The sequence below is a fragment of the Jaculus jaculus genome, chromosome 3 (genome assembly GCF_020740685.1).
Source record: "Jaculus jaculus isolate mJacJac1 chromosome 3, mJacJac1.mat.Y.cur, whole genome shotgun sequence".
NCBI lineage: Eukaryota > Metazoa > Chordata > Mammalia > Rodentia > Dipodidae > Jaculus > Jaculus jaculus.
Genome location: NC_059104.1, coordinates 32,998,205 through 33,024,223, shown reverse-complemented (window position 1 = coordinate 33,024,223; position 26,019 = coordinate 32,998,205). Strand labels below are relative to the sequence as shown.

General features: G+C 40.3%; 1 protein-coding gene across 2 annotated transcripts in view; it reads right to left on the bottom strand.

The window, feature by feature from the left end:
* Mycbp2 (MYC binding protein 2) overlaps positions 1–25,611 on the bottom strand; it is a 263,847-nt gene extending 238,236 nt beyond the window's left edge. For both annotated transcript variants that reach the window (XM_045144931.1, XM_004651034.2), the window contains exon 1: positions 25,286–25,611. In XM_045144931.1, coding sequence (XP_045000866.1) covers positions 25,286–25,611 — 326 coding nt within the window. The remainder of the gene's footprint in view (positions 1–25,285) is intronic.
* Between the last annotated feature and the right edge of the window lie 408 nt (positions 25,612–26,019).

Here is a 26,019-nt window from a genome sequence, read left to right as displayed (position 1 = left end):
GACCACAGCCACCCTCTCTTTCTTCAATGTGTGTTCCTCTGCCTCACAGACATTCCTACACTGTCTGAACCTACAGAGAGCTTCACGAAAGCTTCTCCCTTGCCTAAAATCCCCTCTCCCCCTCAAAACAATCTATTGCCTATTTTTCACTTCTGAAGTCCTATACACTTGGTCAGAAAAGTCGTCTTCATTCCTACTGGTAAGTTTCCATAATGCACAATACCTCAACTCATGCCTTGCTTAAATGACTTTCATTTCATAACTCATAATTACAATTATGGATGAAATTATGTTTCAATGTTTTATTCCTCTCACAACTTATGAGCTCTAAAACAATGCGGAGGATGTACATACAGTCTTATTCTCTGATCTATTTTCTTTTTTTTAACATTTTAAAATGTTTTTATTTATTTATTTGTAAGCTGAGTGAGATAGAACAGAGACAGAGAGAGAATGGGCACACCAGGGTCTCCAGCCCTGCAAATCAACTCCAGATGCACGCACCACTGTGCATCTGGCTTTATGTGGGTACTGGAGAATCAAATCCAGGTTGTTAGGCATTGCAGGCAAGTGCATTAACCTCTGAGCCTTTCTCCAGCCCTCTTTGATCTATTTTCCTTGTGCTGAAAAAGTGCCTGAAATACAGGGTTCAAGAATATTTTGAGAACAAAGAACGGGCCAGGAGAGAGAAAAGAGAACAAACGAAATTCAAAGGTATAATCTACATGCTATACTCAGAGGGTAAAATTATCAGAGGACCAATAGTCACAGACACCAGATACTTACAAGATACCTAAGCCAGAAATGTCCACTAAGGAGACACCCACGAGTGTATTTTATACAAATCTTTATGCAAGGGAGGTAATGAGAACCACATATGTGGATGACACTTTCCCAGGCAGTATATGACAAAAGTAAAGGCAAAGTATGACTGAGTACAGGTGTTGAATACAAAACATGAAGAAAATACCCCCATATACACAATCTGTTCATATGAGCTTAGTGCAACATGGTCACAGCAATTCTAAACAAACTGAACCCAGTGATTTTTGAATACTTATGTGAGCAATTAGATTTCCCAAAACTTCTACTGTGCTTTTGTTACTTTGGCTTTAGAGGATGAGGCTATCCAAAAGAGCCAGTAATTAGGGAGAAATTATATGAATAAAATATGTATCTAAAATGAAATGTTATTTGCTAGTAATATAATGTTCTATTATATTTTGGCAATATTTTGGGAACAAATAGATTTTTTATGGTATCTGAAAATGGGTAGATAAAACTCCAGAAACCAGTCTTACAAATTAATGATTTACCTTGGAATATCTGATCCTAAATTAACAAAACCTTAATGAACAATGTTTACAATTGGTCCTCAAAAGACTTAGTTTTCTCATGAAACTATATAAAATCTACATACTCTTGAGATATAAAAGAAATAGGGGCAAATAAGAAAACATAAAATGTAGCCAGGTGTGGTGGTGCATGCCTTTAATCCCCGCACTGTGGAGATAGGGGCAGAGGCAGAGGCAGAAGAATTGCTATGACTTTGAGGCCACCATGAGAATACAGAGTGAATTCCAGGCCAGCCTGGGCTAGAGTGAGACTCTACCTTGAAAAAAAAAAAAAAAAAAAAAAAAAAAGGTAAAATGCTGTTAAAGTGGCTTAAGTATTATCTTAAAATTATGAGGAAAATTTAACAGTTACATTAAGGAAAAGTAATTATTTCTGCTATACAACAACAAACCAAGGCCTGGAGAAATGGCTCAGCAGTTAGGGCACTTGCCTGCATAGCCTAACAACCCCGGTTTGAGTCCCCAGGACCCATGCAAAGCCATATGCACAAGTGGCACATGCATCTGGAGTTTGTTTGCAGTGGCTAGAGACCCTGGCATGCCCATTCTGTCTGTCTGTCATTCTCTCATTTTGCTTGCAACTAATAGATTTTTTCTTTTTTAAAAAGGAACAAACCAAATTTGCAAGTTGTTTAGTAATACAAGTCATTAGTTTCTCTATAGCTTATTATTACTAGAATTGTTTCCTAAGAAAACAAAATTTAATCACAATTTAAAATAAAAGCTCTCTCACTCCAATCTTCCTTTTTTGTCAAATAAGTACATGAGAGGCAATTTCTTTAAAGTTTCTTCTAATACAAATGCCAGGGTTTTGATAAACCCAAATTTACATAACATTTGGGACTAAAAGATTTTTTAATCCTTTATTTAGTAACAAAAACTTTAAAAAAAAATTGTTAAGCCTACAATCTAAAGGAAGAATAGGCTGTATTTTTCTGTAAGGGCGCAGAGTCAACAATGGACTCTTCTTGGACCATAGAGTCTCTGTGCCGAGTGTATATGAGCACATCCATACACAGCACACAACCAGTGCGGCTACTACATTGAAACTTTATTTCCTAGTACTGAAATTTATACCTCATATAATTCCATGTATCACACAGCATTCTTCTTTTCCTTTTAAGCATTTAAAAAATGTACTAGTCTTGGCTTACAGGTCACACAAAAATAGGAATTAGATCAGGTTTGGTGCCCGAGTTATTGTTCACTGACCCTTGGTCAAGGGAGCAGCATCTTAAAACAATGGATCATCAAACTGAATGTGAGGGCTGAAAAAAAAAAAAAAAAAGTGGTAATACTAAAAAGTTTCTCAGTGCACAATAACCAAAACTTAGTTCAAAACCAAATGTGCAATGGATTTGAGGCATTTCTCAAATGTGTGCTGAATCTGAGGCATTTCTGGCAGCACTTGCCCGTGTTGTATTAGGTGACTTCGCTGCAGCCTTGCTTCTGGACAGACAGCGCAAGTACTCTGCACCTGACAACTTCACATGAATCACACCACACACCAAAGAACAGTGTGAAACACCTCAGCTAAGCTTTTACACTTTTATATCACATTCAGCATTTTTAATGTACACAAAATTTTTGCTTTTAGAGAAACATGTTTTTATTACAGAAAATGAAAACTTAGTATCTGCCATCATTTCTCAGCATATGGGTATCAACTTAGTATATTTTGGATTTGTATAGTATTGTTTAATTTTTAAAATTGCTACTTGAGTTGCTGACTTCAGTTTCATTTTAAAAACAAATCATTTCATAAATTTTGAGTTGGGATTAAGCTAGAATTTTCAATAATTTCTGAAATTACCTAAAATATTTTTGCTATTTTATATTAAATATTTATGAGCAGGATTCTCAGAACTAACAATTATAAAATCAAAATGTTGATCAACTCTGAGGAGTACTGAAGATGTTCTATATTCTGCAGTATCACATTCAGTCAGGATTTCATTCTTCATGTAAAAATAAATAAGCACATTTCATTAGCATTTTCATCTTTAGTAAATGCCAAAATCATGGGTATTCTGAACAATAGTTTTAAAATAAATTTCTTTGATTTATAACAAGTAAGTTTTTGTTTTGTACATCTATCTTATAAATTTGTGTACCTGGGGGACACACAAATTTTCTTAGACAAACAGGGTATGAACAAGTCATATGGAAACCTACTTTTTTGAACAATAGAACACCCAGAAGCCATGGATTGTTAGAAAAATTTACAGTGCCAGAGATGGGATACCTACCAATGAGTTGTTGGCTAGGTAGGTCTTTGATGCCCCCAAAACATTATAGCCATTGCTGAGGCCCTTGGTTTCCTACCGTGGTAAGACCCTATTGTTGAAGACTTCACATACTTGGGCTGCAAGGTCACTGAAAAATCCTGCTGGAGCTAAGCTGAAAAGCTCCTCTGTGTAGACCAGCTGACAGAAAGCTGGAAAAAGCTACGCTCAATGGGAGAGAAATCACCAGTGAAGATACTCAACAGTGGACACTGCAAGCCTTAAATTTGGTCAACCAGGCCAAATGAGCCAATGGGTGCAATAGTGGCATGTCTTTTATGGGTAAAATCAACTGCTCTCTAATTGAACTAGAGGCCCACTCCATGGGAGGGAATACATGCCTAATACTGAAAACCTATGTCAGGATAGTCATGAGCCCTACAGGTGCAATGTCGGCTGCTGTCTGGCTAAATGTATATACCATACTCACCAAACTACCCGGTAAGTACTTCTCTTAATGTTCATACTCATAGTAATGCTACTTTCACTTTTGGTTAGAGAAGCTTCTCTTTTCAGATGGTGATTAACTTGAGGTGACGTAGAGGTACCATAGTGCTGAGATGAAGTGACAGAGGAGTGCTCAGCACTGCAATATCTCTATCACTCCTTCCAAGGCTCAGAGTCCATTGTGGAAGAGGTGGTGGAAAGAATGTAAGAGGCAAAGGAAGGGTAGGACTCCTTACAACATGCTCCTCCAGAGACAAAATGACCGGGATAACCTCACAGTGCATGACACTACCTACACAAGACCATCATAATAGGAAGAAAAGAGGATGATCAAAATAAGAGAGACTGATTGTGGGAGGAGGAAAGGGTATGATGGCGAGTGGAGTTTCAAAGGGGAAAGTGGGGAGAGGGAGGGAATTACCATGGGTTATTGTCTATAATTATGGAAGTTGTCAATAAAAAGTTTTTTTAATTTTTAAAAAGTTTCTTGGACAAAAACATCATAAATCTCAAAAGTTTATGAAGCCTTCATTTGGGTATATTTTCATTAAATATTATGTACGAATTCATAATAAAAATATATGTGTCCAACAGAAATTAAATTATTCAAAATAGCACTATGCTTATACAAACAAGCACTCTGAAAATTAACTGTCTATAAAGAACTACTGGCTTCCACTTCCCTAAAGTAAGTCATTGCTGCTCCTTCAACACTGCACAATCCAGAACTACAACTAGAATTTAGACAAGTCCCAGATACATGGTCAGTTTTCCCAGCAAGATATCTTCTCAGATATGGGCACTACAAGAAGGACAGGGAAAGTAGGCTAAAAGTAGAGCAAATTTCCTACTGTTTCTTAGATGAGGAATCTAATTACTCGTGATAAGACTAAGATAACAACTCATGCTGTCTAACACAGCAAAGAGCAAACATCAAAAGAGAAAAAAAATTTTTTTACACACTATTTCATAGAGTTTCGTTTGAGGTTAGAAAACAAACAACAAAGAGACATCCAAAGCAGAAAAGTAATGTGGCATAAAGAAGAAAAAAAGAAAATTAGGTAGATTCATAGATAATCCATATATTAAACTTAGCTCACAGGCCATACATTACTACAAATTTAAAATGAATATAGGGATAAAAATAGATGAAATGATGCAACTTTCAACATAACTTATGCAAAAAGGAAAACAAGTAGACACTCATGAAGCAAACGGTGGAGTAGTTCCCACCCTTATCAATGGGAAATACATTCCAATAACCCCAGTTGATGCCTGAACAACTGGGCAGCATGAAGCCCTCTGTGTTACTGGAACACCAGTACTATGACAGCATAATAATCAATCTCTTAACCCAGACAGCTAGGTTTCCAATGAGCAGGGAACATACTCAATGTGGATACTCGATAACACAGGAATACTTCACATCCCAGGCAGAATGGAGCTAGACTGTGTGCTACTCAGAACAGCATGTAATTTAAAAATTGTGAATATTTTTATCTGGAATTTTCCCATTTTTCTTTTTATTGTATTAAATACCCATTTGATATTTTTTAACACAACTGACCATACATAACTGACACTGCAAAAAGCAAAACTGAGGAAGAACTTGTTATTGTATCTGAAATTATGAAGTTGTCAGAAAGCTTTAATAGCAAACTAAGACACACACACAAAAAAATAGGTTTCATGAACTTCCACAGCCCAAAAGACAAACATCCAAATTTGATCAGATAAACAAAAATGAGGTAAATAAGGGTATGAACCATGAGTCACACAGTTAAATAGTCTAATAATCATATAACTGGAATCCCAGAAAGAAAGGAAAAATAATGGAAAAAGCAATATGCCTATATAAAAAGAGATCGTTACTGGCAATTTTCCAAAATGAAAGTTACTGAAGCCCAGGGAACTTTCAGCAGAAACATACAAAACAAACTACATGTACACATGCCATAGTCAAATTGCTAAAACAAAAGTTAAAGAGAAAACCTTAAAAGTAGCCAAAAAGTGGCAGAAAGAATTTCAGTCCCAAAGGATGGAGCGGAGTGCTTTGGAATATTGTATTAAAGACACAAGATGGCTGTTGCATTCATGACCTCACTGACTGTACCTGAGCCATACTGGGCTCATCATCATATTACCATAGACAGTGAAAGAGGGTTATGTTAGTTTCAATCAGATGTCCCCTATAAATAGTTGATGGCCTTGCTGGAAAAGGTGTGCTTATGGGGGTGGGTTTGGGGTTTTATGGCCGGCTCTCCCTTGCTAGAGATTAGCTACTCTCCTGCTGATTTGTAACTGCTGTGGCAAGGAGGTGACGCCCAGCCTCTGCTCATGCCATGCTTTTACCTAATACAATGAAGCTTCCTCTTAAGACTGTAAACCAGATTAACAACTTTACTCCTGAGCCAAGTGTGGTGGCATATACCTTCAACTCCAACACTTGGGAAGCAGAGGGAAGAGGTTCACTGTGAGTACAAGGTCACCTCTGAGACTACAGAGTGAATTCTAGATCAACCTGGGCTACAGAGGTCCTACCTTGAAGGGGGGGAAAAAAAAAACACTCCTATGAGCTGTTTTGGTTGGGTGTTTTGTTCAAACAATGTGAAGGTTAATTACAACAGAAAATTGGTACCACTGAAATGGGGTCGTTGTTTCTAGAAACCTGACTATGTGGCTTTTGTTCTTTTGGAACTGATTTGCAAAAATGTGGAAGCTCTTGAAACTTTGGCCTAAAAAGCACCTTGCAGTACTATAAGCAAAGTATGATAGACCATTCTGGTCAGAGTTTGAGAGACCAAAATGCATAAAGAACTATGGACTGTACAAAGTCAGCTTAAGAAGGGAAGAAAGAACTTTGTCCAGACTGGGTTAGAAGTATGAGAGGCTAGCTGCATTCTGTCTGTGTCCTGAGAACTTGTGCAGGGCTGAGTTTACAAGTAAGCAGAAGCATATGGCACAAAGAAACTTTTAGGCAGGAGATAGCAGCCCACTTTAGCTTTAGGTGTTTGAGAAATTGCCACCATTGAAATTTGGCCAGCTTTTCAACAGAGGGACAGCAGGAAAAATGATGACTCTTAAAAGTAAGGGGTCTGAAGGAAGAAGGGTTTTTTTTTTCCCCGCTTTTCAAGTTGGCTTTATTCTTCCCTCCATTAACAAAACTGACGGCTCATCTGGAGTTTAAAAAAATGCTGAAAAGAATGGGTCACTGGATGTGCACCATGAGTTTCTAGAAATGGCTACTGAGCGATGTGAGGCAGGGTTGCTAGAGTTCCTATGTGGAGGCCTGATGGAGCCATAAGGATGAACCATGGGTTGCACTGGAGACAATATAGACAATAACCCATGCCAGGACTATAGAACAGCTGCCAAGAAGAGCTGCAAGCTCAGAATGGAGTTTTCTCTGGGCTGTAAGCAGCTCAGCTGCAGGAGCAGAATTGGAACCCCAGAGACTTCATCACTAGTTACAGGTGTCAGACTTACAGCTACACAATTTGATGCTTGCCCTCTTTTAGATCTTATAATGGTTCAATCGTTCCTTGCAGTGCCATATTTTACAGTGTAAATATTTACTCTGGGACATTCCGTGTTTTTGGTCTTACTGCTCACAGTTAAGATTCCTTGGACTATGGGGATATTTAAACAGTGTTGGGATTGATGGAACTTTTAAAGTTGAACTGAATGTACTGCATGTTACGTCACAGATGGTCATCAGTTTATGGGCACCAGTGGTGAAATGTCGGGGTTTGAATCAGGTATCCTTCATAAACTCTTGTGTTTTTGATGCTTGGTTCCCAGCTGATTGAAATTTTGGAACTGGAGTTTTGCTGGAAGAGGTGTGCTGCCAGGGACAGGTTTATGAGTATCACAGCCAGCTTGGCCTTGCCAATGTTATCTTAGTTCACTCTCCAGCTCCTTTTTTCCATCTGCTGTGGCAGAGGTAATATCTAGCCTCTGTTCATGCCATGTTTTCCCCTACCACCATGAGCTTCCCCTTGATATTGCAAACCAAAATAAGTAACTTTCCTCTCATCAGCTACTTTTGGTTGGGTGCTTTGTGCCAACAAAAAGATAGTAACTATAACATGGAAGATGGAGGACTAGGAACCTAGAATTATGTACCCATTGAAAATACCCTTCAGTGCCAGGCATGGTGGTACACACCTTTAATACCAGAACGTGGAAGGTAGAGGTAGGAGGATCGCTGTGAGTGTGAGGCCAGCCTGAAACTACATATGGAATTCCAGGTCAGCATGAGCTAGTGTGAGACCCTGGGCTAGTGTGAGACCCTACCTCAAAAATATAAAAACAATACATATATCCTTCAATGAAGACAAATAAAAGATGCTTTTAGACCATAAAAGATGGTAAAGTTCAGTCAATAAACCATTTATTATATAAAATACTAAAGGAAAGTCATTCTTTAATAACTTCTGCATGAAAGTTTTAAATAAAGGGGAAGATTTAAAGTTGAAACAAAAAGAAAAAGATAGCTTAAAGATACTCTCTGGGCTGTTTGGTTGGTGTGACTAAATCAACATTGGACAAAGTAACTATTAATGCTATTATATTGTAAGGGATAAGCAAACATTTCATATAATGCTAAGAAGGTCAATTCAACAGCAAAACAATCCTAAAATACAATGCATCTAATAACATAATTTTGAATAATATAATCAAAAATGACAGAAATGAAATTAAAGGAAATGATATAAGTCTACAACCAAAAAGAGAAGATTTTAACATAACTTTCTAAACAAATGATGAAAACAGATACAGGAAAATTTTAAAAGAAGACAAGATTAATCAACTTGACTTAGTTACTATACACAGAAAACCACATTAGCAACTGCACAACACACATTCTCTTCAAATGCACACAGAACACAATCAGAAATGGTGATGTGCTGGAGCACAGAGCAAGCCTCAACAATTTAAGTGAGTCACTAATTCCTTTCTATTGTTGTTGGAATACAATCTAGGATCTCACTATATAGCCTGGAAATAATTCTATAGTTCAAACTGGCCTCAACTTGCTATGCCCCTGCCTTACACAGCTAAGTACAAAAGGTAATGTATTCACCAAAGTTAAACTAGAAATCAACAACAAAAAGGGTAGCCAGGTGGGGTGGTACATGCCTTTAATACCAGAACCCAGCACCCGCGAGGCAAAGGTAGGAGGATCACCGTGAGTTCGAGGCCACCCTGAGATTACATAGTGAATTCCAGGTCAGCCTGAGCTAGTGAGACCCTACCTTGAAAAACAAAAAACAAAATAAAACAAAACAAAAAGAGAGAGAGAATAAATTCTCAGAAGTTTGGCAAGCAAAAATATATATACTTCCAGTTACATGAGAATGAAATGACATCAAAATTTGTAGAAAGAATGTAGCACTCTTTCTGAAGGGATGGAGGGAGAGAAGTACATACCTATAACACAGCATTCAGGAGGCAGAAGTAAGAAAGTGGCCACAAATTAGAGGCCAGGTTCTGGGCTGGCCAGAGCTATATAATATAGCAAGACCCTATGGCCAGGAATAAAAGAAGAATGGGAAAGGAGTAAAAGGAAGGATGGAGGAAGAGAGGGATATATTTAAAAACTAAGTTTTCTCACGAAGAAAACTCTAAGACACATGGCTTCACTGATCAAGGAATTCCCTGGTACATTCATGCAAACAATATAATCTTAGGCTAATTCCTCCAGAGATTATAAAAAGAAGAAAATTATCAGGTTAACTCTTCCAGGAATTAAAAAAGAAAAAACATGTCCCAATTTATTTTATAAGATCAGCATAACTCCAATACACAAATTCAAAAAGAAAATTCCTAAATATAAAAATTTTACAATAATATCTTTTCAACAAACATAGAACAAACCATTCTTAGCAGCCAAATGTGTAAGAAATTTAAATGTTCACTGATGAATAGACAAAAAAAAATGGCACTTAAGAGAAATGAGTACTGACTCAGGATATATGAGATGGAAGTAGCCAAAAATTATGCAATGTGAAAGAAATGAATACCACAAAAAATCACAAATTGCATAATTCATTTATGTGTCTACATAGGCTATACAAAACTAAGAACTTGATTAGTAGCTAGCTTTCTGCAGTTGTCAGAAAGGAGATTGGAGAGTGATTGTCAACAGCCACGAAGTCTCTGTCAGGGTGAGAGAAATGTTCTAGTTGCACAACCTATAATATACTAAAAACCATTTAGTTGCTTTAAGTTGTTGTTTGAAGAATAAACTTTATGGCATGTGAATTATCTTTCAAAAAAAGTATAAATGGACCAAGCATAGTGGTGCATGTCACCTTTAATTCCAGCACTCAGGAGGCCAAGTTAGGAAGATGACAAAGAGCTGGAGGCCAGGCTGAGACTACAGAGTGAACTACAGGTCAGCCTGGGCTAGTGCAGGATCTGACCTTTAAAAAAGAAGCATAAAGGGTTGGGGAGATTGATTACTCACTGGTTAAAGACACTTGCTTGCAAAGCCTTCTAGCCTGGGTTCAGTTCCCCAGTACGCAAGTAAACGGACGCACAAAGTGGTGCATGTAGCTGGAGTTCATTTGCAGTGGGAGGCCCTGGCACTCTCATACTTGCTCTTTTTCTTTTCTCTCTCTCAAGTAAATAAAGACTTTAAAAACCAACAAACCTGAAAAAAAATAAAAGATTTATCTAAAAAAAAAAAAACCATGGGTATCTAGTAACATCTGTGAAAAGTGACAAATAAAATATAAAATTCAATCAGTATAATTCAATGAATAACAAACAAAACAAAACATGACTATTTCCACAAAGCAAAAAAAAAATATATGTATTTTGAAAAACACAAAACCATTCATGATGGAACACTCCTTAGGAAAGCAGTCATTAAAAACAACTAATGAGCTATAGAGATAGCTTGCCTGCAAAGCCTAAGATCCTAGGTTCAACTCCCAGAACCCACTTATCCAGATGCACATGGTGGTGCATGCATCTGGAGTTTGTTTGCAGTGGTGCATCCATTCTCTATGTCTGTTTCTCTCTCTCTGCCTCACTCTGCCTCTCTCTCAAATAAATAAATAAGAATTTACTTAATCTGCTAAAGGTTTTTAAAAGGTACTTAAAAACCTGTACTTACTGATATGTTTAATTCTATTTGGTGGTGGAAAATGAAATTCTTTCACCGAGTATGTGAAAATGCAAGGATTTTTACTATCACACTTCTACTTAACTGTATTGAAGATCAGTACATAAGCAAAAGAAAAAGTCCTAACAGTTTAAAAGTAAAAAGTAAAACACTTTCATTTGTAGAAAACAATTGTATTTCTTAAAAGTGTAATATAATCCTCAAAGGACTTATACCTGCATTATCAATATCTCTAGATACAGCCAATTTTCAAAAACCAGCCAATCTACAAAACACCATATAAGCTGAAGATATGCTAGTGCAACTAATGTAAGGATACTACCATCACCATGTTTGAGCATCACTGAATGAGGGAGAAATGGTAGTCAAATCACTAAGCAGAAAACTTTTATTAACTTAACCCATGCTAATTAGTAGTAAGAAAAGGGATTTTAATAGTTCAGGTTGGTTTGGGGAAATGCAAACATACCCTATTTATACCTGCAGTCTAGTCTCTCTATCTTATTTACAAGTCTTCACATGAGGGGAGGGCTGCAAAGAGAAGCTGGCAGTGGCCAAAACAGCAGAGAAAAAAAAAAAATCAGGGAGACTGAATGTTGAAGAGGGAAGGATAAACAGAGAAACTTCTGAAAGATGAGAGTACGGAGCACACAAACCATGAAGTAACTGTCATTTATTCATAACAAGCTTCAGAGAAATACCCCAAGGGCAATGAGAGCTAAGGACACATGTACACACACACAGTGATAATAACAGAAATAGATAAGAGAAAGACAACCAACAGATCTCTTATAGCACTGAAAATGATAAGAGGAAAGGAGCAAGTTTCCTAAACAGGTCTACCTTTAAAGAAACATTTGCAGTGGAAATAAAGATCTCTAGTAAGTGCTAAACCAACTTTATTCATTATTACTCTAGACTAAAATATCTAGTCTCATTTGTATTTCCACAAAACCACATCTAATACATGGGCAGTGGTAGTTCTGTATATAAAGTTAAATCAGAATATAGTTGTGCTCTTTTACACATTGGTTATGAGGGAAATTGAGGGAATGGAGGACTCTGAGAAAAGAAAGAAAAAGCAGATTGTGAACAGGAATCACAACTTAGAAAAGTGGCCCACGGAAGTCTGGATTTTCTAGCTTGTTTGTATTTCTCCTTTTTTAGCAGCTTTGTTATAGACGGGGAGCAATCACTTCGCTGTAGACCAGGGAGCAACTACTTCAGTAGGCACTCCAGGGCAATAGGCCACAAGATAAAAATCCAAGAGAAGGTCTGGGAAAATGGCTTAATGGCTAAGGTGTTTGTCTGTGAAGCCTAAAGACCCTAGCTCGATTCCCCAGGACCCACATATTGGTCCAGATACACAAGGGGGTGCATGCATCTGAAGTTCGCATGCAGTGGCTAGAGGCCCTGGCATACCCATTCTCTCTCTCACACACACTGCCAAATAAATAAATGATTTTTAAAAATCTAAGAGAAGCCCTATCTAACTAGCCAGAGGAATTAGCAAAATATACTTCTATATGCTAGAGAATGTGAAGGAAATCCTAACAGGGAGAAAGACACAAACAAGGAACACCCTAATCTGTCCATAATGCATGAAGGCTTATTCTGGAGTCACAAAGGTAAGAGTCTAACCATGCCAGTGCAGCAAAGTAATGAAAACTGAATTCAGATTTAACTACTAATACAGAAGGCAAGAATTAATTTCCTGTCTAGACCAAAATGAACTGACAGTCTGCTAAATGAAGCAACAGAAATCAACTCCACAGCAATGACAATAAACCCTAGAGATTATGAAGCATAGCACCTGCAATGTCCAAGATACAAACCAGAATTCTCATGTGGAAAAAAAATAAGAAAAATATGATGAATTTCAAGAGAAGAGATAACCTTAAAACAGATTATGTAGGTACTATAATTACATAAAAAAGGCTTTAAGGAGTATTATACACATACTATAAATATGTGCCATCAAGAAAAGAAAACAGGGCTGGAGAGATGGCTTAGTGGTTAAGCATCTGCCTGTGAAGCCTAAGGACCCCAGTTTGAGGCTCGATTCCCCAGGACCCACATTAGCCAGATGCACAAGGGGGCACATGCGTCTGGAGTTCGTTTGCAGTGGCTGGAGGCCCTGGCGCGTGCCAATTCTCTCTCTCTCTCTACCTACCTCTTTCTCTGTCTGTCACTTTGAAATAAGTAAATAAAAATAAACAAAAAAAAATTTAAAAAATAAAAGAAAACAGGGCTAGAGAGATGGCTTAGCAGTTAAGGCACTTGCCTGTGAAGCCTAAGAACTCATGTTTGAATCTCCAGGTCCCATGTAAGTCAGACACACAGTGATGAAAGCATGCAATGTCACATATGTGCACAAGGGGGCGCATGCATGCAGAGTTCGCTCACAGTGGCTGAAGGCACTTAAAAAAAAGAGAGAGAGCAAGAGAGAAAGAAAAAACAGGAAGGAAGGAAGAACAGATGGACTGAAATGCATGGGAAAAAGTTTTCAGTAAAGAGAATTGTTCCATTAAAAATTAAATTGAGGGCTGGAGAGATGGCTTAATGGTTAAGGCACTTGCCTGCAAAGCCAAAGCACCCAGGTTCAATTCCCCAGGACCCATGTAAAAGCCAGATGCAAAAGATGCAACATTCGTCTGGAGTTCATTTGCAATGGCTGGAGGTCCTGGATCACCCATTCTCTCTATCTGCCTCTTTCTCTCTCTGAAATCAATAAATAAATATATTTTTAAAAATTAAATTGTGGGCTAGATTGGTTCAGTGGTTAAGGTGACAGCCTGTGAAGCCCAAAGACCTGGGTTCGATTCCAGTACCAACAGAAAGCCAGATACACAGTTGTGCCTGCATCTGGAGTTCATATGCAGCAGACAAAGGCCCTGGAACTCCCATTTTCTTTCTGTCTGTCTGCCCCTCTCTACTTTCAAATAAGTAAAAATATTAAAATGAACAATATGCAAATTTAAAAATTCATTAAATGACTCAGTAAGATAATTGAAACCCCAGGCTTCACAGGCTAGACAGATGGCTTAGTAATTAATGTGCTTGCCTGTGAAGCCCAAGGACCCCGGGTCAATTCCCCAGTATCCACATAAGCCAGATGCACAATGTGGCACATGTGTCTAGAGTTCAATTACAGTGGCTAGAGGCCTTGGGGCACCCATCCTCTCTATCTGCCTCTTTCTCTCTACCTCCTCCACTGTCTCTCTTTCTGACTCCCTGTCTCATAAATAAATAAATAAATAAGACATCAGAAGTCTAAACTTGAAAATTATCCAAGCTAGGCTGGAGAGATGACTTAGTGGTTAAGGTGCTTGCCTGCAAAGCCAAAGGACCCAAGATCCATTCCCCAGTACCCATGTAAATCCAGAATCACAAGGTGGTAGCACATGTGTCTGGAATTTCTTTGCAGTGGCTAGAGGCCCTGATGGGCCCATTCTCTCTCTGCCTCTTTCTCTCTGACTCTCCTAAATAAATAAATACATATATATATATATATATACATATATATGTATATATATATATATACATATATTTATGCACATATATATATATATCTATCCATTTATTCATATTCTCTCTCTCAAATAAATAAGTAAAACAAAATAATAATAATAAAATCACTTGCCTTTAAACCCAGCACTTGGGAGGCAGAGGTAGGACAATCAACATGAGTTCCAGACCAGCCTAAGACTATACAGTGGATTCCAGATCAGCTTGGGCTAGAGCAAGAACCTACTTCACAAAAGAAAAAAAAAAAAATCAATCAACTAAAATTGCTTTGAGATTCCACTGTACTCTATCAGAGTACTATCAACAAGAAAACAAACAACAACAAATGTTGGCAATGATGTATGGTTGGAGTGTAACCTGGTGCAGCCATTATGGAAGTCAGTGTGGAGATTTCTCAAAAAAAAAAAAAAAAAGCAAAAAAGAGAATTATTATATGACCCAGTTATACCCCTTCTGGACACATACCCAAAGGATTCTATATCCTACCACAGAGGTACTTGCACTTCCATGTTCATTGCTGCTTTATGCACAACAGAAAACCAGGAATCAGCCTAGAGTCCAGCAACTGATGAACAGTTCATGAAAATGCAGTACATGTACAAAATAGAATCTTATTCATTTACAAAGAAAACTGAAATTCGTAAATGTGTAGGAAAATGGATGGATTTGGAAATAATACTAAGTTTTATATAACCCATGCTCACAGAGACAAACACTGCATGTTCTCCTAACAGGTCCTAATGTCTAATGGTTACATGTGTGTGTTTCTAAGTTTGTTGAGTGAGGGGGGTATAGGACAAGAAACCAGAAAGGGTATCAGAAGAATGTTTTTAAAAAAGTTGCAAGTAAGGGGGATGTGAAGGTCAACAAAATACATGTGATAGAAAATGGAAAGGGACTACTGGAGACAAAATAGTGCAAAGACAGATGGAGAGATGATAGAGGACAGGAGAGGAGATCAACCAAACAAGGTGTGTATGAAAATGCCAAAATAAGACTTGTCATTTTGCAAGCTAAGTTTAAAAAATTAAATTAATCCAACACCCCTGGAGAGGGTATGATAAAACTAACCTTAATCTTCTCCTGTCTCTCTCTCCACCACTACCCCTTCTCTCTCTTCTCTCTTTTTCTTTTATATTACCTATCTTTTTCTTCCTTCTTTTCCTTGATGCTGGACTATAACTCCCAGTACCAGCATGTGGTTAACATCCACAATGAGCTCTTGATCAGAGAGACCTGCAAGGTTTCCAAAAAGTAGACAAATTTCTGTCAGAGTACTTGATGACCCACCAAAGGTTAGTGGTAAGACCCAATGGCAGAAGACATCAGATGCTGTTGGTATGGAACATGGAGAGACCTGGCAGGAATCTGAAAGAGAGCCAGTCCCCAGATAGTCAGCTCGTCTAGTGCCTGAAGGTGCTACATGAGCAACTGGGAGAAAATGACCAACATCTGTCCAAGCAACTCGTGGTCTAAGCTACTCAGCAGCAAACAACCTGACGTGATGCTCACCCAAGTGCAATAGTGGCACACAGCCATGGTGGGTAACCAAGTGCTCTTGATCTGGCTAATGGATCTGCTCATGGAATGGAACCCATAGCTAGAACTGGGAGACAAGTCAGAACCATATCCAAATAACGAGTACCGTCTCCAATATCAAGCTCACCTACAAATCCTGGGCTACAAGAGGGCCTACACATATCAAGTTCTCTCTAAAATAATAATGGTTATCCCATTTATCCAGTGCTGACTTCACTCTGTTGGAGAATGTGCTTCTCTTTTTCAGATGGACACAGAACCTGAGAAGAATCAGCCCATCACACCTCACCAGGCACACAGTTAATTGGGGAAATGGACAAGAGTACCTCTTTCTTGGTGAACCTGGTACCAGCACAACAGGGAAGGAGATAGACAGAGAGAACACTAAACTCCTACAAAACTTGACATCTAGAGACACAGAGGCTGCAAGACCTCATCACTGAACTAGACCCAAAACAAACCCAACATGGCTCAGAGAAATTCATGGAAAAAGGGGCAGAAAGATTGTTAGAGCCACAAGTTGGGACATTATGCACAGAGACATTGCCTCCTCCCCATAACTGATGACTAGCCCCACAATGCACGACCACATTCCCCAATGAGGAGGGTCCCTGCGGAAGGAGGAGAACAGAGAGGAGGCTAACAATGGTACTGACATGACTATATGCACACTGCATATAACTAATAAAAAATAAAAATTAATTAATCCAATGCATAGAGGGCAATCAACTTAAAACTATTAAAGACTTCTTATCAGAAATCATGGAGGTGAGGGGGCTAGAGAGATTGCTTAGTGGTTAAGGCACTTGCCTGCAAAGCCAAAGGACCCAGGTTCAACTCCCCAATACCCATATAATATACAAAGTCAATTGTTTTCTTACATACCAACAACCAAACAGTATCTGAAATTAAGAAAAATAACATTTATATTACCACTCTCCAAAAATGAAATACATTTGCATAAATCATAAGAAATATATGGAAAACACTAAAATTCTGATGAAAGAAACCAAGTAAGAAATAAATATTCTGCAGTTGTTAAATAAAGAAAAAGCAATTATTATCCGATTCGTTTTATCAAGATAACTGTACTACTAAAATGTGATGGGCACCCAACAGATCACTTATGTGCCAAATACCCATCTCTGTTGTGTTAACAGACCTACTGTTAGAGATAAAGCCATTAGCCCCAACCAATGACTTCTTCCTGTACAAAAGGAACCTTGACAGCTTCCATGGTAAGCCTGACAATCAGTGACATGGTGAAGGAGACAAACTCTGAGGATACTCCACACCTATCAAAGCAGAGATCCAAAGGCTCCTAAGAGCTCATCACTGAAGCAGACTTAAAATATACCCACCAGAGCTTAGAGAATTTTGTAGAAGAGGGGGCAGAAAGACTGTAAGAGCCACAGGTTGGGACATCATGCCTAGAGGCATTGCCTCCCCCCAATAACTGACTGCTGCTCCCACAACACATAACCCATAAACCTATGGGGAATATGCTAAGGAGGGTCCCCAGCAGAATAAGGGCAGAAAAGAGGGAAAAGATGATACCAACACATGCTGTATCCATACTAAGTATGTCTGAAATAAATAAATGAATAAATAACGGGGGGAGGGGGAGAAGCCTTGAGCCCCAGTGGTTGCTGTAGCTTGAAATATAGTAAGATTTTTGCAGTAACTTCTTTTAGAAATAGTTCTCTTGTGAAAACCAGTATATCTTAAATCGTACTGTTTAGTCCACATAGATAGGATGTATAAAATCCCCAGGTACACCAATGACAGTGATGCTAAGTAGAACCACTCCTACTTTTCTGAGTTCTTGAGAACACTACCTTACAAGGTATAGTGGTCCAAGCTCCAGGGAATCAGTACTGCCACCAAAAGACTGGTACCACACTCTCAGCTCAGCAGCTTTTGGCTGACACAGCATATGAGACAAATGCAGCCCACACATCCTCCTACGCTATAAAGCAGATCTCTAGTCTGAAATGATCTCAAGGAGGGGGTATCGCGTATTTCTGAAGAAATCAGCTCATGGTAATTAGCCTCTGCAAGCTAGAAAGCAAAGTATACCTGTAACATGTGTCATATCCATCCTAAATGGACCCCAGGTATTTACCAGGACATAAAAACTGATCTCCTTGAAGGATAGTTGATCTCTGCTGTTGTCAGACAGAAGTTTCCAGAACAGCATGGACAAACATTAAGTCCTCTATGATCCCAAGTACAGCTATCCTAATTTTTCCTGGCTTGACAGGCCAAATAATTCCTTAACAATAGTACTAATTAGATCCAAATAACTAGTATGAATTTATTTCCTAACAACTTAGTAATCATTAGAATATACATAAGCAGGAAGGAACATGCTTACTCCATATTGAAATAATGACAAGTATTTAATCATAGGACATTGCAACTTGGGTACTGTAACAGTTCTCAAACATAGGGTCAGGTTAACAGGACACTCTCCGTTGCTGTTCCACATTTCAGCACAAGAAAGTCTTGGTTTGTTTCACAATAGACACCCAAAGACTAATAGTATTTAAAAAAAATAGGACAACATCAAAAGAAATGTAGTAAGAGCTAATCGCAAAACCATGCACTATTTCAAGCTAGTAGTCTGTAACGACACTGCTGTTTCAATTCTGTAACATCCCATCGTATTCCTGCGTGTCTGAGGTGGTGCTCTGAAGTATCTGGCTGGGTACAGGTTAGGAAGCACTGTGCATGTGTGTCCTATTTACACTCACTTTCTGCCTTGGTAGGTCTGGTATCTGGTTCAAGCTCAGGAAAATTTTGAGTCCAAGGTTTATAAGTGCATCACTTCAGAGTTCCTATTCTAGTGGTTTGGGTTTCACATCTTCCCAGTCACAACACTGACAACTGTGTGGCAGACTGTGATGTGACTTCAACCTGACCTGAAGTTCTACTACACCTAAAATTAAGTCTTCAGTTTATTTCTTAGCTTCCTATGTCCTGAAGCAGATGTCCCTTACATGCTGCTTTATTAAAAAAAATTTTTTTTAATTAAACCAAGGATGTTTTTCCTTTTACATTTTTGCCCCTAATTATCTTCAGCCTTTCCTTTTGTCTCTCCACTCCATCAATGTCTCACCAACAGCCAGCTTATTATGCTGTCCTTACGATAAGTAACATTTGTGAACCTTTCAAGATACTGCAGCCACTAGCACATTCCCTTCTGCAGGAAGTGCATCCTACATGGCCCCTGGTGACAGCTGTAACAGTTACACTGCTGTGGTGCATGCTCAGGGCCAGCAGCAGCATTCTTCACTACTGACTGCAATGGGATCCCCCTTCCCAGCAGTAGACGGCCCTGCTCCACAGTGCACCCTGCAGTCAGCTTCCTAAGACCACTGTCCTGGTCAGGGTTCTCCAGGAAAAAGTATCAATGCACAACTGAACTTACAGTGGAGAGACTTGGGATCAGCAGCTGTGAGCAAGGGAAGGAAGGAGGATGGCAGAAGTAGCAGCAGAGCTGCAATGCAGCCATGGGAAGGCCTCAGCCAGTACCTGGGGGCGGTGGGGTACAGGGGCTCAGGAATTGGGCTGAGACTTCAAAAGTGTCTTGCCTTAAGGCAAAAGCGCCATGCACTCACTTATATACCTACATAGAACAAACACTGGATGCAGGCTGTCCAGAACAAGAGCCATGCCTTGGAGGGAGGCAGCTCTGTTGCCTCAGAGCATGCCTGGGGGAAGAACTCAGCTACCATCAGTTGTCTTAACTATCAATGTTCCCAAAGGCTGGAGTAGCAGGTGCTTGAAGGGGGGGGGGGGCGGGGGATGGATGGCTAGGGACACCAAAGAGCGCCACTTAATAAATGAAGGAGGGCTGGAGAGTGGCTTAGTGGTTAAGGCACTTGCCTGCAAAGCCAAAGGACCCAGATTCAAGTCCCCACTACCCACATAAGCCACATATACAAGATGGCACATGCATCTGGAGTTTGTCTGCAGTGGCGGAAGGCCCTGGAGCACCCATTCTCTCTCTCTTTCTGCCTCTATCTCTCAAATAAATAAATTAAATAAATAAAAGCTTAAATTATATTAAAAAATAAAGAAAGAAGGAATAACAGACCTGCAAGAGAAAGCATTCACCATTCTGAAACCTTTACAGAATTACTGATTCAAGCAAAGATTATCAAAAGATGCTAAAACCTTCAAGTGAAAGATAAGCACTGTGCCAAAGACATTACCCATTACAAAAGGAAAAACAGAGAATTATAGGAGAGTGCTCTAGTGGGTCCATTGTTACCCAGGTAATCAGACTTTGCAGCACTAGACAGTGAGAAAAACTGGCAGCTTCTGATGGAAAGCAACACACTGAACATTTGCAGGACTGACTACTTAATCTCTTATAGTCAAAACCACGTGCATTTTTAGGTTCCGTCCTGAGACAGGTTATCATACAGTTCAGATTGGCCCTGAACTTGCTGGACTTGAACTTCTGATCTCCCTACCTCTACCTTCCTGGGGCTGGCATTATTGGAGTGTCCCCACCAGTCCCATCAAATGCCATTTCTAACAAGGAAATAAAGCAGCCAAAGAAACTAAGTGGGTGTAGCTGTCAGAAGAAAAGCAAATCCCCATTTTGCCATCATTTCCTCTATTTTCTACTAATACTCTTCTTCTGCCACTGTAAGACCCAGAAGTCCTGAGTGCTCTTCACCTCCTAATCATTGGACAATCAACCACTGTCACCCGAAGCCTTCATTTTCCATTTTTCTTTGACCTCTAGTCACATGTTAACCTGGAGTCAATTAAAAGTTTTCTCATTTCTCTTTTAGGCAGCAAAGTTTATGATAATAGGTTGACTAGGATTTAAAATGTGATTTTAATAACAGTTAACAGCAGCAGCTAACAAGTAAAGGACCCTTATCATGTGCAGACAAAGTGTCCTTGGGATAATCCTAAAAAGTTACAAGTACAGAAACAGATAGCTGGGCGTGGTGGCACACACTGAAATTTCACACTCGGAAGGCTGACACAGGAGGGCTGCTGCCTATTTGAGGCCATTTTGGGCTACATAGGGAGTTTGAGGCAACCCTGGACTATATGAAATCCTCTCTCAAAAACCACAGAACAGAGTATTATAGCTGGATTTGGCAGAACCTGGTACTCTGGAGGCTAAGACAAAAGGATTCCAAGTATAGGACTGGCTACTTAATCCCTTACAATTCTACACAGCAAAATAAACAAACAAAACCACCAAAAAGTCCAACTGAACACATTAAAAAAATGTAAACCTGGAATATGAACTAAGGTTGTCTACAAGTTATAACGTTCCACCACCGAACTGTGTTGCTTCCCAAGTGCAAGGCTACCCCTCCATTCACAGACAAAACTAATTCCACAGACCTTTCCTGGCTTGCAAGGCCAACCCCTTACCCCAAGAGAGTGTCACAATCTTGACCAGTTTCATTCATTGAAAAACATGTTAATTCAGTCACCGAAAAAAAAAAATCAACATTTCCCACAATCAACAGTCATTGAGACAAGAGAAGTAAGACAAGACTTCTCCCCAAGTTCTTGCAGTAAAGACACAAACCTAGTGTTTAATCACATTTAGTGAGCCAGACACTTTACACATATTTGTCCATTTAATCAACAACAATAACAACAACAAAAAAACACCTCACATTATCATCTCTGGTCTACGTATAAGAAAACTATGGCATGGCAGTTACATAATGTACTCAAGGTTACACAACCAACAAGTGACAGTCAGGATTTAAAACCAGTCTACTGTTAGAGCCCAAGCTCATAGCCACTTTGTTAGAATCCCACGGAAGTGCTAGATACTCCCTTTGACTTGAGCATAATCTACAATTCACTCATTAACACTGGTTGATAGTTCATTTATCATGTTTTGTTCCCTGAACACAACAAGCTGTTCCCATCACAAGGCCTTTATAATTTCTTAAAATACTCTTCTCCATCTTCCTCTTCCTTTCCTATCAGCTTAAATGCAAAGTCCGCAAGAGAACTTTCCTGACCATATCACCTAAATTAGTGGCCTAACTACAAATGCTCAGTCACATGAAGTTGGTTATATGTACTTCATAGTTACTGATCACATTCAGAACTCTCAGACTGTATATTTACAAATACTTAACCTCCCCCCTTTTCTACATTAAAGGAAGACCAACTCCTAACTTTTATCAATGGCTAACCTCCCTGTCATAAGCCTGCCTTCACTGACCTATTTTTATCAACTATGCCCCTGTCAAGTCCTCACTATCTTCCTGTCCACGTATATTCCCACATTTGGATACTCCACTTGCCCTCCCACACTTGAATAACCTTCCTGTAAATCCACCCTGGTTACCCCAACTTTCTATTCACTCCTTTACACATCTCAACTATAACCAGTTGTTCTAAAGTTTATCAAGAACCTAGAAGTAGCACTTGACATTTTTGAAAAAGATCACTACTTCCTAAACTCATAGTGCTACTGTCTCACGGTTCTCTTTTTTTTTATTATTCTTTTAAATTTCTTTGTTTATTTATTTGAGAGTGACAGACACAGAGAGAAAGATGGGGGAGGGAGGAGAATGAGCACGCCAGGGTTTCCAGCCACTGCAAACGAACTCCAGATGCCTGTGCCCCCTTGTGCATCTGGCTAACGTGGGTCCTGGGGAGTCGAGCCTCAAACCAGGGTCCTTAGGCTTCACAGGCAAGCGCTTAACCGCTAAGCCATCTCTCCAGCCCCTCATGGTTCTCTTAATTCTCTAATCTTACTCAGTTTCCTTCACTGTCTCTTTTTTCTAATACCCTTATAAACTTGATGCTCACTAGAACACCACCCTCTATCCAATTCCATTCTGTAATCTCCTCCAAGGCAATACCCTTCATGAGTAATGCTCAGAACCCACAACCCAAATCTTCTTTCCTCATCATCTTTTAGTAAAATTTAATCCAATTCTTAGTTAAACTAAAACAAAGAAAATGTGAATTGCAATAAACAATCTCACTCTCTCTCCCTCCCTCCGTCTATCTCTAATAAATAAATCTTTAAAATAAAAGAATGTTGAAAACAAACACTAGTAGGGAATATCAAACAAGGTATGGCTGATTTCTTTGAGTGTTGCTTGAAGGCTTTGAATCATTTCCTTACTTTTCATTCATAGCTTGCAAAAAAAAAAAAGGATCAAAGTAAGCGTTACAAAGTTTTTTAAAAAGGATCAAACTAAGTGTCACAAATTTTAGGTATGCACTTAATCTATATATGTTAACTGTGTAAAATACTCCTTAATAAAATTCTAACACAGAAGGCATATATGTGACACTGAAGTAGAAAGTCAAGCAGGAATACACCAGTCAGAAATTGTTGCACAGGTGTGGAAACAACACACACAAAAAGCTTAAATCTTTAAAAAGTTTGTGAGATGCACCCACAGTGCAAAAACTTTTGACACATACCATTCAAAATTATACCTCACTATCAGAGCAAACTCTGATGTGGTTTTGTGCTCCCTTCAAAAACATTAGCAAGAAACACACATATGCCATTCTGGCCTTTTATTTTTGATTAGCAAAGTGTACTTATATTTCACATGATTAAACTACTAATGTGCCCAATTCAGTGCACAACCATAGGCAAAAAGACTGGTTTACCCTATCCTCCCCACAAAAAAAAAAAAAAGTTACAAAAAGTATGAACAAAGCTCCATCTCTAACAACTCTCCCCAAATGGATAAGCCAAAAAAAAAAAAAAAAAAAACATTGATGATAAACTGGACTACCCCCTTTCAAAACAGAAAAACAGACATGTGGTTATTGCTTAATAAGCCACACTGATTCAGTAAAAACTGAAAACTCATTAACTTGTCTCACAAAAATCCTACTATGCTGTCTGTCTTCAGAAACTACAAGAGATGGAGGCAACTCCCAATTATCATTGTCAAAGCTGGTGAAACAAGTCCATCACCATTCTTGAGGGTATGTGGCATGTAAAGGCATGGCAGAGAAAACAACAGAAGAGCCCTTTAACCAAAGAAGGCACCCACATTTTAAGAAAAGGAAAATGAAAGTGATTTGGCATGCCTATCAAGGAAGCTGAAGGTACAGCCAGCCTAACTGGAGAGAGATCTAAAAGCAACTCACATTTCCTAACCAGTGGCAGCTCAACACTACCCAGACCTGTCATAATGTGAAGTTCTTCACTTTTCCTTTTCCCCTACAAAACCCCGTTCTACTCTCACGTCTGTATGTGACAGAGGAAACAGAAGATGAACAGAAATGGCAGAATGGGACATCAGAACACCCGTGCAGCTGCAAGCACATTTCTAAAAGGCCAAAAGGCCCTGTAAGCAAATCAAAGCTATACAAAATCTCTACCACACACGTTTCACACCTACAGAAATTTCCATCTGTATCCTTTATGCATAAATCTCTTAGCACAAATCCTCTAGCTTGACCATACATACCTGCAACTCATCCTACAAAAACGACACTGTCTTTAACCCACCCCACTGGCTGCCCTCAGTGAAAGGCAGATTGGATTGCTTTTATGGAGTACAGTGAGGAGAGGATGGAATGTGATGGGGAAGGGGGCGTGCAAACAACAATTGCCACAGAGACACCAAGGATGCCACTTCCCCTTCAACCACTCTGCAAATTCTCTTATAACCTCCACCCATGCCTCCTCCTTTCTCAACAATACACACACGTGTCATGACCAACCAGCACCACCTTTTCTAGCGTCACCCGCTACACACACACACACACACACACACACACACACACACACACGGTGCAGAATCTGCGGTCGCCACCACACCCTCTTGCAATCTCGGGATGTGCACCACCATCAAGCGCTTGCTGCAAGACAGCTCGGCAGCTAAGTACGCGCGCACGCACACACACACACACACACACACACACACACGCCCGGATGCACGCGCACAGGCACACCGAATGCACACGCGGCATGTGGCGCAAGGAGAAGGGCACCGGGGAGAGCCCCTCACCTGGAGGCCGGGTGTCCAGCGCTGCTGCCTCCCTGGTCCCTGTCACTGAGCGCCGCGGTGTAAATCCTCCGGTAGCGATCGGCCAAGGCCCGACCTGACAGCAGCAGCTGATAGTGACCCCGGGAGTCCGAGGCCGGCAGCCCCAGCCCCAGTGCCGCGGCGGCCACCACCGAACCCTCCGGAACCGGCATGAACAGCGCCCCCGGCGCCGGGGAGGAAGAGATGGTGGCGGCTGCGAAGAATCCGTCCCCGCCGGGCCCCGACGAGGACGAGGCGGCGGCGGCGGCGGCGGCGGAGGAGGAGGCAGTCGCCGCGCACATCATCATCCTCCGCCTCGTCCCCGCGGGCCGGCCGGCCGGGCGGGCAGACACGCACACGCGCGCACACGCACCCCGCGCGCGCGCGTGCGCTCCCCGCGCCGAGGACGGCGGCCTCTGGGGCTCTCGCGGCGGGGTGACTACAAAGACAGCGACCTCCTCCTCCTCCTTCTCCGTCTCCTCCTCCTCACCCCCGCGCCGCCCTCGCCGTCGCCGCCGGGGCCGCTCATCTAACCCCGCCACCCGGGGACTGTGAGGAGGAGGCGGTACCGCCGCTGCCGCTGCTGCTGCCGCTGCCGCCGCCGCCGCCGCCGGAGCTCTACCAGCAATGGGAAGCGGCTGGGCCGCACGGAGCATGCGCACACGCTTCGCGCATGCTCAGTCGTCGCTGCAAATCGGCCCCGCCCCGCCCGCCCG